Below are 15,658 nucleotides of genomic sequence, written 5' to 3'. Positions count from 1 at the left end.
TTTAAATGACAGAAAAAACACATTAGGAAATATGTTTTCTCTTGGGTCTGGAGCTGTTTTATGGAGTTCAAAGAAGCAGACAACTATAGCTCTTTCCTCTGCAGAGGCATAATATGTTGCTGCTACTTCCACCGCATGTCAAGTGATTTAGTTAAAGAGATTACTTGTAGATTTTGGTCAAGAACATAGAGTGCAACAAAAATTTTCTGTGATAATAGTGCTGCAATCACAATGGCCAAGAACCCAGCTTTCCATGGAAGAACAAAACACATAGATTTACGTCATCACTTCATCTGTGATTTGGTCACAAGTGGGGCAATCACTCTAAAATTTTGCAACACAAATGAGCAAGTGACTGATATATTTACCAAGACACTTTCCTATGAGAAATGTGTTTATTTTATATCTAAGCTTGATGTATGTAATTTTGAATCAAGGGGAAAATGTTGAAGAATAATTCAAAATTACAGTTAAATATATTTTACTTAGTTGGATAAGTTGTGATCAGTTTTTTCCTATTTATTAGGTATGTAACTCTTAGTTATGTAGTAGGTATAGTGGTAGAAGTTATGAACTGATTTTCAGCACAACACTTTCTTTGTAAGCCTATAAATAGGCATTATCCCTTTGTTGATAGGTATGCAGAAAAAATTTTTCAATATTCTGAAAAATCGTTTATGTTATTTTTACTTGTTTTGTTGGTTTGTTCTTATTTTCCAACAAAGGTGTGCATCAGTACGTGTTTTACATTAAATACAAATTTGTAAATTAAAAAATTATATTTTTATATATATATTTTTTTAATTTTAAAATTAATCTCGAGCTAAATTTCGAGTATGGATATTACAGTTTAATTCTAGACTGATAAATGCTCCTATATATTGACAAAAAATAAGTCACCAAATTTTAAAAATTATCATTAAAATTGTTTAATTTTTTTAACTAATTGTATTAAAAATTTAAACTTTAAGAAAGCTTTGTATTTTAAGCCACAAAATTATGTAATAAGTAACAATTATATTTCTCAAACTTTATAACAATTTATGATATTAATTTCATAAATAATTAGAATTAAATAATTAGATGAAAGTATACCTATTGAAAAAAAAAAAGATAAGGACCTAATAGTACCATTATTAATATTTAAAACTATATAAAACTGACATAAAGTTGGAAATGTTTCTATTCTAGTTTAGGCAAAAAGTTTAAATGGGTTTTAAAAAAGCCAAAATAAAAAAAAAAATCAATTCGTTTATAAAAGAAAGTCTGATCATTTTCGGTTCATATTTGATCAAACTAAAAAATATTAGTCTGGCTTGTCTGAAATAAAAATTAAAAAAAACCAGATTGTTAAACTCTAATCCAAAATTATATGATGTTAGGAAGAATTGTTCAAAATGTATATAAAATAATATAAATTTTCATACTTGATTGATCTAGAATTATATTTACTAACAAGGTGATACGAGGAAGGAGAAGAGTAAGTGATGTGTTATATTTTTATCTTAAATTTAATATTCTTATTATTTAAATTTATAATAAATTGAAATGAATTGAGTTAAAAATTAATTTATGAGTTAAATTTTTTTATATAGATTGAATTGTTGAAAAAATTGGGAAAAAGAGGCTGAAAAAGAGGGGAAAAAAAGAGGAAGAAGGCCAAAAGCTAGACTGGAGTATCCAAGCCTAGATCAGCAGAAATCACGCCCAACACCACTTGATCAAAACTGTTAAAAATTAATTTGTAAATTAGAATATAATTAATTAGTTTGTTATTTGTTGAACTTCATAAATTAGAGTATCTATATATCTTCACTAGTAGTTGTAATAGTGCCTATAAATAGGCATGTACTTGAAGTTTTTTTGCAAGAACTACAATAGAAAATCTTGAGTTTTCTCATTAGTCTCTCTAACCTCTTCCTCATATCTCTAACAAAGTGGTATCAGAGCTTCTTTTTTTTGTTAGAATTCTAAAGATGGCTAGCAATAATCTATTTTCTTTTCAATTTTCTCATCTTACAAAAGAAAACTATGAGAGTTAGTGTCTTTGTATGAAAGTCATACTTGGCTCACAAGATGTGTGGGATATCCGAAGATGAAGGATCCTTAACTCAAAATGAGAAGGATGTTTTTACAAGAACAAAGAAGAAGGATCAACAAGCTCCTGCACTCATCTATCCAAGTTTGGATGAATCTATGTTTCTAAAGGTGGCTGATGCTACCAACGCAAAGCAAGCTTGGGAGATTTTGAAGAATTCCCTCCAAGGAGTTGACAAGGTGAAGAAGGTACGACTCCAAACTTTATGAGGTGAGTTTGAAGCTTTGCAAATGAAGGATGTTGAATCCATTTCAGATTTTTGCTCAAGGGTACAGTCTATAGTAAGCCAAACGAGGAGATTTGGTGAGACGATGGAAGATGTTCACGTGGTGCAGAAAATTCTTTGATCGTTGCACCAAAATTCGACTATGTGGTTTGTGCCATTGAAGAATCAAAGGACCTAGACATTTTGACATTTGAACAATTAGAGGGATCTCTACAAGCTCATGAAGAAAAAATAAAAAGAAGACAAGAAGAGCCTTTAGAACAAGTTCTCAAATCAAAGGCATCTTTGAATGATGGTGGAAAGCAAAGAGGACGAGGAAGAGGTAGAGGTCTTGGTCGTGGTCGTGGTCGTGGTCAAGCATTTAAAAGAAATGAAACTCAAGATGATGTCGATAATGAAGACAAAAGTCAACCATCAAATAGAGGTCGTGAAAGAGGAAGAGGAAGAGGAAGAGGTAACTATAGAAATTTTAACAAATCAAATATTGAATGTTACAATTGTCATAAATATGGACATTATGCTTGGAAATGTTGTAACATTTTAAACGAGAAGAAGGAACAAGCTAACTTTGTCAATGATAAACAAGATGAGGAAGAAACAACTTTATTGCTAACATGTAAAGAGGGAAATAGTGATACACATAATTCATGGTACTTGGATAATGGAGCAAGCAATCACATGTGTAGCAATAAAGAATAATTTGTGGAGCTTGATGAGAAGATTAATGATAATGTTTCTTTTGGAGACTCTTCAAAAGTTCAAATTCAAAGGAAAGGTATAATTCTAATCTCTTAAAAAAATGGTGGGCATGTACTTATTATTGATGTTTACTATGTGCCAAAGTTAAGAAGTAATATTTTGAGTTTGGGCCACCTTCTTGAAAATGGATATGAAATTCATATAAAAGATTATTGTCTTTAGCTTAGATATCAAAGTGCTAATTTGATTGCTAAGGTGCACATGTCAAAGAATAGAATGTTTATCTTGAATCTCAAAACTATTGAAGCAAGATGTTTAAAGGCTAGTATGGAAGATGAAGCATGGTGTTGGCATATGAGATTTGGCCATTTGAAATTTAGCGCACTAAAGGCAATGGGAGAAGAAAAAATGGTGAGAGGGATGCCATTAATCAACCATCCTAATCAATTATGTGAAGCATGTCTACTTGGAAAGCATTCAAGAAGGAGTTTCCCAAAAGAAGCTACTACAAGAGCAACCAAGCTACTTCAACTTGTGTATGCCGATGTGTGTGGGCCAATCAATCCACTCTCATTTGGTAAAAACAAAGATTTTCTACTATTTATTAATGATTTTCGTAGGAAGACTTGGGTATATTTTTTAAAGCAAAAATCAGATGCTTTTGTTGCTTTTAAAAATTTTAAAACTCTTGAAGAAAAAGATTGTGATTGTAAAATAAAGTATTTGAGAACAGATAGAGGAGGTGAATTTACTTCCAAAGAATTCCATGATTTCTGTGACTCTAATGGAATTCCTCGCCCTTTAATGATTTCAAGATCATCACAACAAATGTAACAACCCTGAAAATTCCAAAGGAAATAAATTATAAATTAAGTGCGGAAGTGAAATAAGTAATTAGGGTTTACATTCTTTACACAATGACTTAAAGTACTGAATAGGGCTACGGGAATGACCCTTTTGAGAGAAATACGATGAATTAAAGAAATAACTGAAAAATAAATAAAACTGGCATCCTACTCGCTACCCTCTTGTAGATCGGGCTCTGGATCCTAGTCATCTTGATATAAAATGGTTAATAAAGGAATGAGCTACACTAGCCCAACAAGAATATTACGCTACTCACTGACACATAAATAAAAGTTGGTAGAAATAATAAAAAAACTAATGGAACTTTTAATTTAGCAAAGTCATTTATCATAAATAAAATCATTTACTGTCTGCTTACTGTAACAAGATTTATGAAAACAACCTATAGAAGCAATGACATAGCACATTTTATAATTTCATATGCAATCAGTTGGAACAATAATTTTCTCTTTTATCAGCCTACTGGTGTCCATGAGGATTCATAGGGATGTCCCCATATTGTTAATCAGACTTCAATTCCATAACAAAAAATAAGGTCAGGGATTCTTACCTAAATTGATGCCCGAAATGCTAAACTTATTGACTACGCCTACTGACAGTCCCTAAGTTCCCTGAATTTTTCTTCAGGGATTAAAACGCGCTGCAAGTACCTATAAATATCCCAAAATCAATGTCAAGACCCCTTTTTGGCCAATTTTGGAATTTCAACACGGCGGCTCCACCGTGCTCCGGCGACGGCACCACCGCCCGCAGCGGTGGTTTGCTTCGAGTCGGCTATTTTCAACTATTTTCAGCCAATTTTGTATCAATCTCTGCAAGAAAACACGTCCGATCGCGTCTGGGGAGGGAACGTATTGAAGTCGTCCGTGCATGCGGGAGGTAATCTAGACCGTCTGATCGTGGGCACGCGAATCACCCGTGTGGCCTCCTGTGACTGGGCATCCTCCGTGGTAGAATTTTTTCAAATTGTGTTTTGACCCCCAGTTTCTGATTTTTCTTTAAAAAATACTCCCATAACCAAAATTTTCACCCATTTTTTCCAAAATTGTTTTCAATTTTATCCTCTAATTAATTTTCTTCATTTTTTTCATTAAATTAAAATTAAAAAATTAAAAAATCATATTTTTAAATTAAATTTAAATATATTAAAATTAATTGGGTATTACAACTTGGTATCAGAGTCAGGTTCTTCGGACCCATTCCTTACACAAAATCCTTATAAAACACCAAAAACAATAAATTATCACCCAACCGTTCCTTATGAAATATAGGTACAGATAGATGAGGAGAGGAAGACCCCCACTAAACCGAGTAGTCCGGGAGGGTTCATTTCGAGAGGATATTGACCGATTATTTAAGATGCTGGAGAGAATTATCGCTACCCAGCAGGCTCGGGAGGAAAGGAGGGAACTACTTGACCTTCCCCCGCTATCACAGGTTGAGCCACCCCTGCAGCGAGAGGATTCTAAGCCACCCCGGTACAACCCTGCTCCTCCACAGTACCACTGGCACCATCACAGTATGATTCGGTGCCCCAGTCATAGTACCACCTGGCACCACCACAGTATGGCCCGGTGCCCTAACTGTATCACTTGGTACCACCACAGTACAATTTGGTGCCTCAACCATATCATCCAGTACCACCACAGGACCATCTAGTCCATCATCAGCACAGTCCAGTCCCTCTTTCACGGGAACCAGTTCCTCCCATGATGGACCCATGCTACATCGAGAGGTATAAAAGACTAAACCCATCTACTTTTGCAGGGGGTCCTCCTTTGAAGAGACCGAGTACTGGTTAACTGATACAGAGAAGGCCTTCACGACTCTTGGGGTGATTCCTGAGCAAAGAGTCATCCTTACTACCTACATGCTAGTGGGAGAGGTAGGCCACTGGTGGCAACTCAAGCAGGCCACCTTGCCCGTTTCAGTCACTTAAAAATAGTTCCTGACGGCCTTTCATGCAGAGTACCTTCCAGAGCATCTCTGATATCTGAAGGAGATGAAGTTTGCACACTTGATCCAAGGGGACATGACTATATCAGAATATGCTCGGAAGTTCCTAGAGTTGGTCTGGTATTCCCCTGAGAGCATGATGGATGAAGGCAAGAAAATTCGAATGGAGTCTCCGTCCTTAGATTAGACAACAATTATATATGTTCGAGCTCAGTACTTACTCGGTTATTTTGGCTGAGGCACAGTTAGTGGAGAGGAACCTTCACATTTTCCCTCCAGTAGTAGGGAACCTTAGGCCCTCGGCTCCATAATGCAGACCAGCACCTACTACACTTGTTCAACAGAACAAGAGACCTAAGTTGATGACTCAGGCTCCTCCTCAGGTTCCAGCAACTGGACGCAGAAAGACCTGTCAGCACTGTAGCAAGGATCATGGGGACCAACCTTGCTATCGCCTCAACAATACCTGCCGCATATGTGGGAGCATCCAACATTATGCAATAGAGTGCCTGAGGAACCAGAACCAGGCCAGACCTCATATCAAGGGTAGAGCTTACAACCTCACTCAACAGGATGCAGAAGACAACTCGGACGTGGTATAGGGTACGTACACTATCTATAATCATCTTGCTCATATTTTGATTGATATTGGTGCATCGCACTCATTTGTTTCACATATTTTTGCATCAAAATTAGGTGTATTATCTGAAAAACTTAATTCTGTGTTATTTGTGTCTACTCCTACGAGTAGGATACTACTGTGGGAGGTTATATACAGAGCTTGTGTCATAGATATAGCTGATAGGAAATTGAGTGTGAACCTAGTAGAAATTGACACAAGGGACTTTGATGTAATTTTAAGAATGAACTAATGAGGAATTATTTACAAATTAATAAAATTCCTTAACATTTGTTTACCTCATGGCAAATTCTCTTATTATAAAATACTTTAACCCGGTTGTTTTCTCTAACTAGGCAAACTTAAGAAAGAAATTTGTATTCAAGAGATTCTGGTAGTCCGAGACTTTCCCAATGTGTTCCTAGATGAAATACCTGGACTGGTAGTAGATAGAGAAGTTGAATTCACCATAGACTTCAGCTAGGCACCTAGTCTATTTCGGTTGCTCCTTACTGCATGAGTCGTGTTGAGATAGAGGAACTAAGGAAACAAATCACTGAATTGCAGGACAGTGGATTCATCGGACATAGTGTGTGTTCTTGGGGGTGCTGAAGTCACATTTACAAAAAAGGGAGATGGGACATTAAGGTTATGTATTGACTACAAAGGTCTGAACAGGGTCATGATCAAGAACAAGTACCCCCTCCCCACGATCAATGACATTTTTGATCAGTTGCAGGGTGCCCAGATTTTCTCCAAGATAGACCTACGTTCAGGTTATCATCAGGTAAAGATCAAGGCAAAAGACATTTCCAAAACAACCTTTCGAACCAGGTACGGACACTATGAGTTCGTGGTCATGCTATTTGGACTAACCAACGCACTAGCCATCTTCATGGACTTAATGAATAGGGTTTTTTGACAATTTCTGGATCAGTTCATCATTGTGTTCATCGATGATATCTTGGTTTATTCAAAAAGCCAAGAGGAACATGCTCACCATTTGACTCAGGTTCTGTAGGTTCTCAGAGAGAAGAAGCTGTATGCAAAGTTGAGTAAGTATGGGTTCTGTGTAACAGCCCCGAAAAAATTTAATATTGGAAAGGCATATATATAGATAAATAATCTGAATTTACGGAAGCGTATTAAACATTGCAATTAACATCCCTTACGCAATACCAAAACGTGTTCAACAAATGAGGGAATAAACTAATTAAAATAAATGCCCGAAAGTAAGAACTACAATTATAACTATGGGATCTTTAGGCGTCCCCTTCGCCGTCTTCCTGCGGAACGAGCTCGGGAACCACATCTTCCTGATCTGAAATGGTTAAGTAAGGAGTGAGCTACACTAGCCCAGTAAAGACATCACTCTACCTTACTGCCACAGGAGTAAGGGTGGGTAGAAAACAAAAACGACCAATGGAGTATAATTTGTAATAAACCCATTTGTTCATAAAAACGTTTACTTTCCATTTACCTGGGTGAGATCCATAAAACAATACACAAGCAACACATTATCATTATCACGTTATCACATAGACTTTATAATACAATATTTATCACGCGTTTGCATTTCAATCTTTAAACAGCACAATTCCTCTTTACCAGCCTACTAGTATCCATGGGGATCCATAGGGGTCCCGCTACCCGTGAACCCTTAACATTTATAACCTGATTCCAGGGCCGTCCTCATACCCCGTCCGGTATGGGCGCCAAAACACATAAGGTCTTCATACCCGTCCGGTATGAGAGACCACGTTCCCGGTAGGGTTCCCTACTGACCCGGTCCGTCCACCATCTCCCAAGATACCTAGTCAGGCTGTCCACATTATTCGTTTGCCAATTCACATAACCTTTTATCCCTTTTTCTTTAGTCACCATCATCAAGTCACACACAAATATGCAAACCAGTAGTTCATGCCAACAAGACAACAAACAACATCGGGTTCTCAGTCATTCAGTCCATAATCAATGAAACAGTGATACATGCACACGAAACTATGAAATAAAAACATCAGACATCATACTGCATTTAGATCACGATCGATAGTGTGAAAAGAAAATAGCTCTTGAGGAGTGAGTGAGGCCATAGAGGAAGAGATTTTTGAATTGTCTGAAAGAGAGAGAGTTGCAGTGGTGAAGAGAAGGTTGGTGATTATGTCTCTTTATAATGTGAGAACTTAGTGTAGGGAAAGTGCTTATAAATATAATAATATTTTTTATTGGGAAATATATAAAAATAAAAATAAAATACATCTTCTTGAGATAATTAATTTAGTGGGTGGTAAATTGAATTAATAATTCCCACAAAATATAATATAATTTAATTTCTTTGACAAGTTAACAACAAAAAGAGGTTCTTAATTAATAATTAACAGCTTGAATTCTTTATCGAACAGCAAGAACTATTTAAACAAACTTTAATTTTACCCATTTTCTATCCTCATCTTGTCTTGAATTATAGTAGCCTTTTCTAAGTCATAATGAAACTTAGTAACTAAATTAGGTGAGCATATTTTTGACATAATTAATTTACAGGAGTAAAATTAAGGATTACTGGACTTCCTTAATTGACATATAAATTTAATTTTTTTTTCGAAATTAAAAAAAATGTGGGGTTCACAAGTAAAACCGATTCATTATACCATGATGAATTGTAACCGGAGTTCTTTGTTGGGTCAATAGGAAAATTCCAAAGACCTCTGCAAATCTCAAAAACCAAGGCTACTCTCCTCCATCTATTACACCTAAGCAACTCACTGAAGGATTACTATGCTAAGCTGGATTAGCCAAAAGTACTCGCAACTCACACAACCCATACAAGGAATTATTATTATTATATACATATATATACCTATAACGGCTCGAAATTTTTAGAAACGTCTTTCACCCACCAAAGTAAAGCAGCAATGGATAATGATGGTGAAAAGGGTTTTTGTGAAAATGTAAAATTATGTAAAGTGTGGCATTTTCTGAGAGAAGAGTTACAGGTGTTAGTAATTGTTGAAATTAAAGCTTATCCTAATCCCATTGCAAATAAGTGTCATGTATTTTTTTAGATATACTGATTTAATATTAAGCTCATGACTTAATGATAAAGTAAAAGGAATTTTCTGTTTTATTATCTCTATTTCTGACTTTTCTACATCAAGCTACCATATGACAACAAAGTACGATTTGGGTTGGCTACACTAAGTTCTTTGCCTCAGTCCATTATGGATCAATTCTGGTTCTGCTGTTCCAAACCAAGTTGCAAAAATACGTGTCTTTAGTAATGATTAATTTGTTGGTAAAAATTACTTGAACCATGACAAATCAAAACTGCCACTAACCATTGTGCTTGTTCAAAAGCATGTGGCTGTGGTTTATGATTGGCTTCAAATTGGGTGACAGAAGAAAATAAACTGCCAATGAAAATTACTTGAAGTATGACAAAACATATTTATAATAATGGGTATGTATCTTACGGTAATTTTTTAAAAATTTTACCAATTACATCTATAATCTCATTCAATTTATTGGGTTTATAGTAATGACTATATAATCAAACTCTATCATTGTCTATTTACATGATTATTTGTCTAATTAAATTTGTAATTTTTACTGTTCTATTAATTCATTGCTGTTAAAATTCTGAGTACACATTTTCTAAGTTTTTAACCTAATAGGCAAAGAACATCAGGCATTGTAGAGGTAGATTTGCCATCGGCATTTTTACAATAAGAATAAGTTTCTTTTCTAAGAATAGAAGAGGTTATGTTGACTTTTTCTATTATAATTCTTTTGTAACCAATACTTGAACAATTCAAATTTATTGCTATATGATCTATTGAAGTTCCTTGTAAACTACTGTATGTTACGCTGCTCACATTCACATTCAATATCTTGCTCATTATTTGAAAAATGAAGTTAAAATTTACATTCAATTGGTCTTCTATTAATTTTTTTTTTATTTTTAAAAAAAAATTAAAGTTGAATAAAAAGAAATTTTTTATGATTTTACATGGCTGACATGTTGATCCATGTAGTGTTGATTAATTATAATCGGATTTTTTCAATCAATGAATGTGATGTCCTCAGAGGAGATAACACGAGCATATCCTGATGTTTAGGGTGGACTAATTGAAGAGATGGGTTTTGTTTTGAATTTAGATAAAAATATAGACCGAAGATAGAAAATTTAGGTCATCGAGAGAAACAATTCAATTTAACTAAAACAAAAGGAGAGAAAACAAAGTCATCCACAAAGCATAATAGTCTTTTATACACTATTTAATCTATTTTGGCACACAAAAAATTGCTGAAAAAGACGCAGAATCCTCAATGAGCAAAGATTTTGTTCCCAAACTGTTTGTTTAGAAATTTTTTGGGATTATTATCCTCGTGAGATTGGCTAGAAATTTTTTTTTGTACGAAACAATATGTTAGAATTTTTCTCGAAATTAAATCAGAATCTTAAAAAAAATTTCTAATGTGTATTAAAAATAAATGTTTATGTATGCAAAAAAAAAAAACTTAGGTGAACAGAATTTTGTTATGTTGTAAGTTATCGGAATTATCTTAATTTTCACTCCATTCTGCGTTGAATTTAAGGTACAATGTTGCACGTATACCTCCTTAACTCTATCATCTTGGTCGTCCCCCAGGCTTCCAACACTACATATGTAAGTAAGTACAAAAAATATAAATGTTAACAAAAAGTATTTGATCTAATTACATAACTCCCTGAAGTAGGTTCTTACTTGATTACATGATCAGTCCATATGTAACGTTAGTGATATAAATGTGCGAGGTACCACCTTTAATAGCAATGCAATCATCCCCTTCATAACATTAATTACTAAAGTCATTTCCAGTTTATAAAGTTGTTTTCATATAGGACCTATATGTCAAAATATAAATATAGATTGAACATGAACCTTTAGTAACAACTGATTACTTTTTGTAACGACCTAGCAATTTAGAGCTGGAACACTCATGGTAGGATTAAATTTTACTGCAACATTATCCAATATTGCAACAACATTATAATCATAGAGCAAATCTAAAAATGCTAGAATAAGATTCAAATTACCAATTCCAATGAAAGAATGAGATATATTAATTTGGCTTGAGGAAGAGAGATCAATTCCGTCAGTGTTAGGACTAGTCTTTGGTGCAATAGTATGAAGATATGAGATTGATATATTATTGTACTGATGTATTGTTATATGGTTCCTTTGACTGTTTAGATGAGTAAGCCCACGTAGCTCAAGATTATTGCATTCATGGAGGTATAGAGCCTGCAATATTTTGCAATTTCAATTACATAAGTTTATAAAAGAAAAACTGAAAATTATTTCCTTCAAAGAAACTGAAGAGACTTTTACCCTGGGTCTCGGGCATGTTTCGTTTACCTGCAAAAATATCAATATTTTTATAAAAAATTTAGAATACTTAATCAATATTTGAAAATAATTAATAAATACATTTATTTAAAAAGAAAAATTAAATAAAGTAATAAAGAGAGTAAAATAATTTTGATATAGCATAAATTGAAGGGTAAATATAGTAATAAAAACTTACGATTTCATATAAAATAATTTTTTCTAAAAAAGTGAACTTCAGAAACTGAATTATCACCCAAAAAAAATTATTAAATTCAAATTGCAATTAATAAAATCAAATTGTAGGAACCAAAATAAATTTTATTACATAAGACCACCAAGCTGAGCCATGGCCATCTATTTTTCCTGTTCAGCTTATGGTGAGACCATCCACACGATAGAAGCACAGCCAGTATTCTACTCCGCATTGACTCCATTCTTCAATAGAGTTGGGTGCAACAATATTTCCCAGAACCTTTACAACAACAATGATTAATATATACATGTATATATATATCTATATATATCACTGATTAATATATACATACATATATATCTATGAATGTCGATTATAATTATGGGTATATATGTGCCTACCTGCTGCAATGATAATACTACAAGACTGAACACCTTGATGAAAACATGTCGATTAATTATCATCATTCGATAAGATTATTTTAATTAGAGCGGAAAAAATGTAAAATATTCTTAAGATTTTGTATGTGTACATGTGGCAATAAATTGTTAATAAAAATAGTATTTTAAATTATTAAAATTTATTTTTTATCTTTTCACTTTATTTTTAAAGATTATCTTTATTTTCAACAAATATATATATATGACTATTTTTGTATAACATATGGTTGGTCTTTGGTATAGGGCTAAAGCAATGAATAGGATCAGACAATTTAGATTCATGGATTTGGTAAACTTTCGAAGTCAGTCAGATGTAGTTACTTAAGATTTTTATGTTGCTATATGTTCGAAAAGATGAAAATGATAGCATAAAAATCATGTTGTGTCTAGTCTTGTTGTATGTGTACATCAAAATATTGTTATGTATCTTGTTTATGAAATCAATAATTTTTTCTTTAAAAAAAATTGGTTTTAAATTAATATACAATCATATTATTGTATTCAGTAATAATAACATTAATAATAACAGTACTTACAAGAAACAGAGAGAAGACAAATTTATTTTTATTTTTAATTGATTGAAAAAAAACTAAATGAACCAAACCGGCCTAGTTCAATTTGCCCTAATTTGTTTCATTCGTTCAATTTTTTAGTCCTAGTTCGTTTTTTGTTTACTCTAGTGCTTACAATAGCAACTGTAATTATGTTGGCAATGTAACTAATGGGATGATCAATGATAAGGACAATCATAATATCAATTATATGGTAGTGCTTATAAGCGTAAACATGGATGGCTATGATAGTGGTAGCTGTAACAGCCCCCAAAATTAAAACGAAATGTATATATTTATTCTAAGTGCGGAAGCGAAATAAAATAGATTATGATTAACATCCCTTACACAATAACCAAAACGAATTAAACGTATGAAAGAATAAACTAACTTAAAGAAAATACTATAAATGAATGCTATAAGAAAAACTAATAAATTCTTTGGCTTCTACTCGATGTCTTCCTGCAGAACGGGCTCGGGAACCAAGTCCTCCTGATCTGAAATGGTTAAGTAAGGAATGAGCTACATTAGCCCAGTAAAGACATCACACTATCTCACTGTCACAAAATTAAAGGTTGGTAGAAAATAAAAACGACCAATGGAGCACAATTTATAACAAACTCATTTATCAATAATAAAAATCTTTACTGTCCACTTACCTCAGTGAGATTCATGAAAACAACTTATGAGAAACAATAGCATCATAAACATCATAAGATCATGCACACTCTGTAACATAACACATATCATACATTTGTATTTCAATCATCAGGCAATAAATTCCCTCATTTATCAGCGTACTAGTATCCATGGGGATCCATAGGGGGTCCCCGCTACACGTGAACCATTTACATTAACAACTTAATTCCAGGGCCGTCCCTATACCCCGTCCGATATGGGCGCCAAAATCATAAACCTCAATACCCCATCCGGTATGAGGGTGAAACAGGCCATCCCTACACCCCGTCCAGTATGGGCACCAAAACACATAAAGTCTCCATACTCCATCTGATATGAGACACGTTCCCAGTAGGGTTCCCTATGGACCCGGTCCGCCCACCGTCTCCCAAGATATCTAGTTAGGCTGTCGACATCATCCATTTATCAATTCACATACCTTTTTCTATTTTCCTTAATCTCAATTATCCAATTAAACATAAACATGTAAACCAGTAATGGACACCAAACAAGGCAACACAACATCGGGTTCACAATAATTCAAAGCATAATAAATAAAATCGTGATTCATGCATACGAAACCATAGAATAAACATATCAAGCATCATACTGCATTTAGACTGTAAAATACATCAAACAGAAATAAACCGACAAATACATCAGGCTCGGGCCCCATTAGCAATCTTAATTATACATATCTATTAATTTATAGAATACCGTTTTATCATTTATTAAGCTTTAATGCCGTGATAGAAAATAGGGTGAGAGATCCTTACTTGCTTCAGAGTCTGAAATCGGGTTCTCATTGCGCCTAAGGGCAGTCCCTAGATTCCCTGAATTTTTTCTTGGAAACTGAAACACACTTCCAGTACCTGCACATTTCCCCAAAAAAACCCCAAATCAGACCCAGGGCCCTTTCGACCAATTTTAGAATTCCGGCACGGCAGCTCCGCGATGCTCCGGAGACAGCACCGTCGCCCACGGCGGCGATCCGCCTCGGGTTGGACGTTTCCAGCCGTTTTAGGCCGAATTTGGCCAAACTTGCATTGGTTCCTGTGATAAAACACCCCTAGGGCCCTCAGTAGGCCAAAAAATTCTAAAAAATTGAGACTTACCGGCAACGAAGCTCTCGGGTACGACGGCTCCTCTGGTGCTAGTTGCGATTTAGTGTTTTGCTCTGATCAACCTGTAGAGAAAAGAATGGTGGTCACAGTGGTATAAAAACTACATCGAACGAGAACCGGGAAGGGCCTCATCGGAGGCAAAAATCGAAGAAACCTACAACAGAGCCGCTGGACTTAGGCAGTGTTTTTTGGCCAATTGGCCGGTGGTTTGGCTCCGATTTGGCCACAGGGAGGTTCCGCATCGAAAAACAAGCCAAGGGGAGAAATTTTACCTCGTTTGGTGGCCGTAAAATTCTCCAGTGCGGCTATGGGTGGCGGCGGCCGGTTTCTTCGGTGGCTGGGTCGTCTTTTCCGGCGAGGGTTCTGGTGGTTAGGGTTTGGGGTTGGGTGTGGATGCGATTATTTATAACCTTCTCCTTTTAATCTGAGCCATCCATCATGATTTAATCTGAACCGTCCGAATGCGATTAAATTAGAAATAAATCTAGATCGTCCATCGCGATGCGATCTGGGCCGTCCGTGCGTTATCAAATCTGGACTGTCCGCACGCGTGAGATCTAGGCCATCCACGCGCACTTTTGATCTGGGTCATCCGTGCGCGCGGGAATGGATCTCAGCCGTCTGATCGCACGCACGCGGATCGCCCATGTGGCTCCGTCCAGCGTGGCTCCCCGCATCAGCGTCCCTGCCACGTGGCGTGTCCTGGTTGGCCGGGGCTACTAACGTGGCACTATTTTTCTAAATTGCGTTTTGACCTCCGATTTTTTATTTTCTTTTCAAAAACACCCCCAGAATCCAAATTTTCACTTTTTTTCTCAAAATCAATTTCAATTAA

The 15,658-nt window shown here is 35.0% G+C and overlaps 1 protein-coding gene across 1 annotated transcript; it reads left to right on the top strand.

Annotated features, from left to right (window-relative positions):
* Window positions 1-231: 231 nt before the first annotated feature.
* LOC148253086 (uncharacterized) lies at window positions 232-3,828 on the top strand. Its single transcript, XM_088208532.1, has 7 exons — window positions 232-417; window positions 2,077-2,286; window positions 2,335-2,401; window positions 2,488-2,778; window positions 3,011-3,099; window positions 3,246-3,653; window positions 3,757-3,828. The coding sequence occupies exons 1-7, from the start codon at window positions 232-234 to the stop codon at window positions 3,826-3,828; spliced, it is 1,323 nt and encodes a 440-aa protein (XP_088064658.1).
* Window positions 3,829-15,658: the final 11,830 nt, after the last annotated feature.

Source organism: Carica papaya, chromosome 7 (genome assembly GCF_054855325.1).
Source record: "Carica papaya isolate Zhongbai chromosome 7, ASM5485532v1, whole genome shotgun sequence".
Lineage (NCBI taxonomy): Eukaryota > Viridiplantae > Streptophyta > Magnoliopsida > Brassicales > Caricaceae > Carica > Carica papaya.
This window is presented reverse-complemented; position numbering and strand designations above follow the sequence as displayed.

Coding starts and splice junctions, on each gene's coding strand:
- LOC148253086 (XM_088208532.1), top strand. CDS start 232: ATGGCCAAGAACCCAGCTTTCCATGGAAGAACAAAACACATAGATTTA. Junction 418..2,076: donor ATTTTATATCTAAGCTTGAT/GTATGTAATTTT, acceptor TTGGCTCACAAG/ATGTGTGGGATATCCGAAGA. Junction 3,654..3,756: donor ATTTTCGTAGGAAGACTTGG/GTATATTTTTTA, acceptor ATTTGAGAACAG/ATAGAGGAGGTGAATTTACT.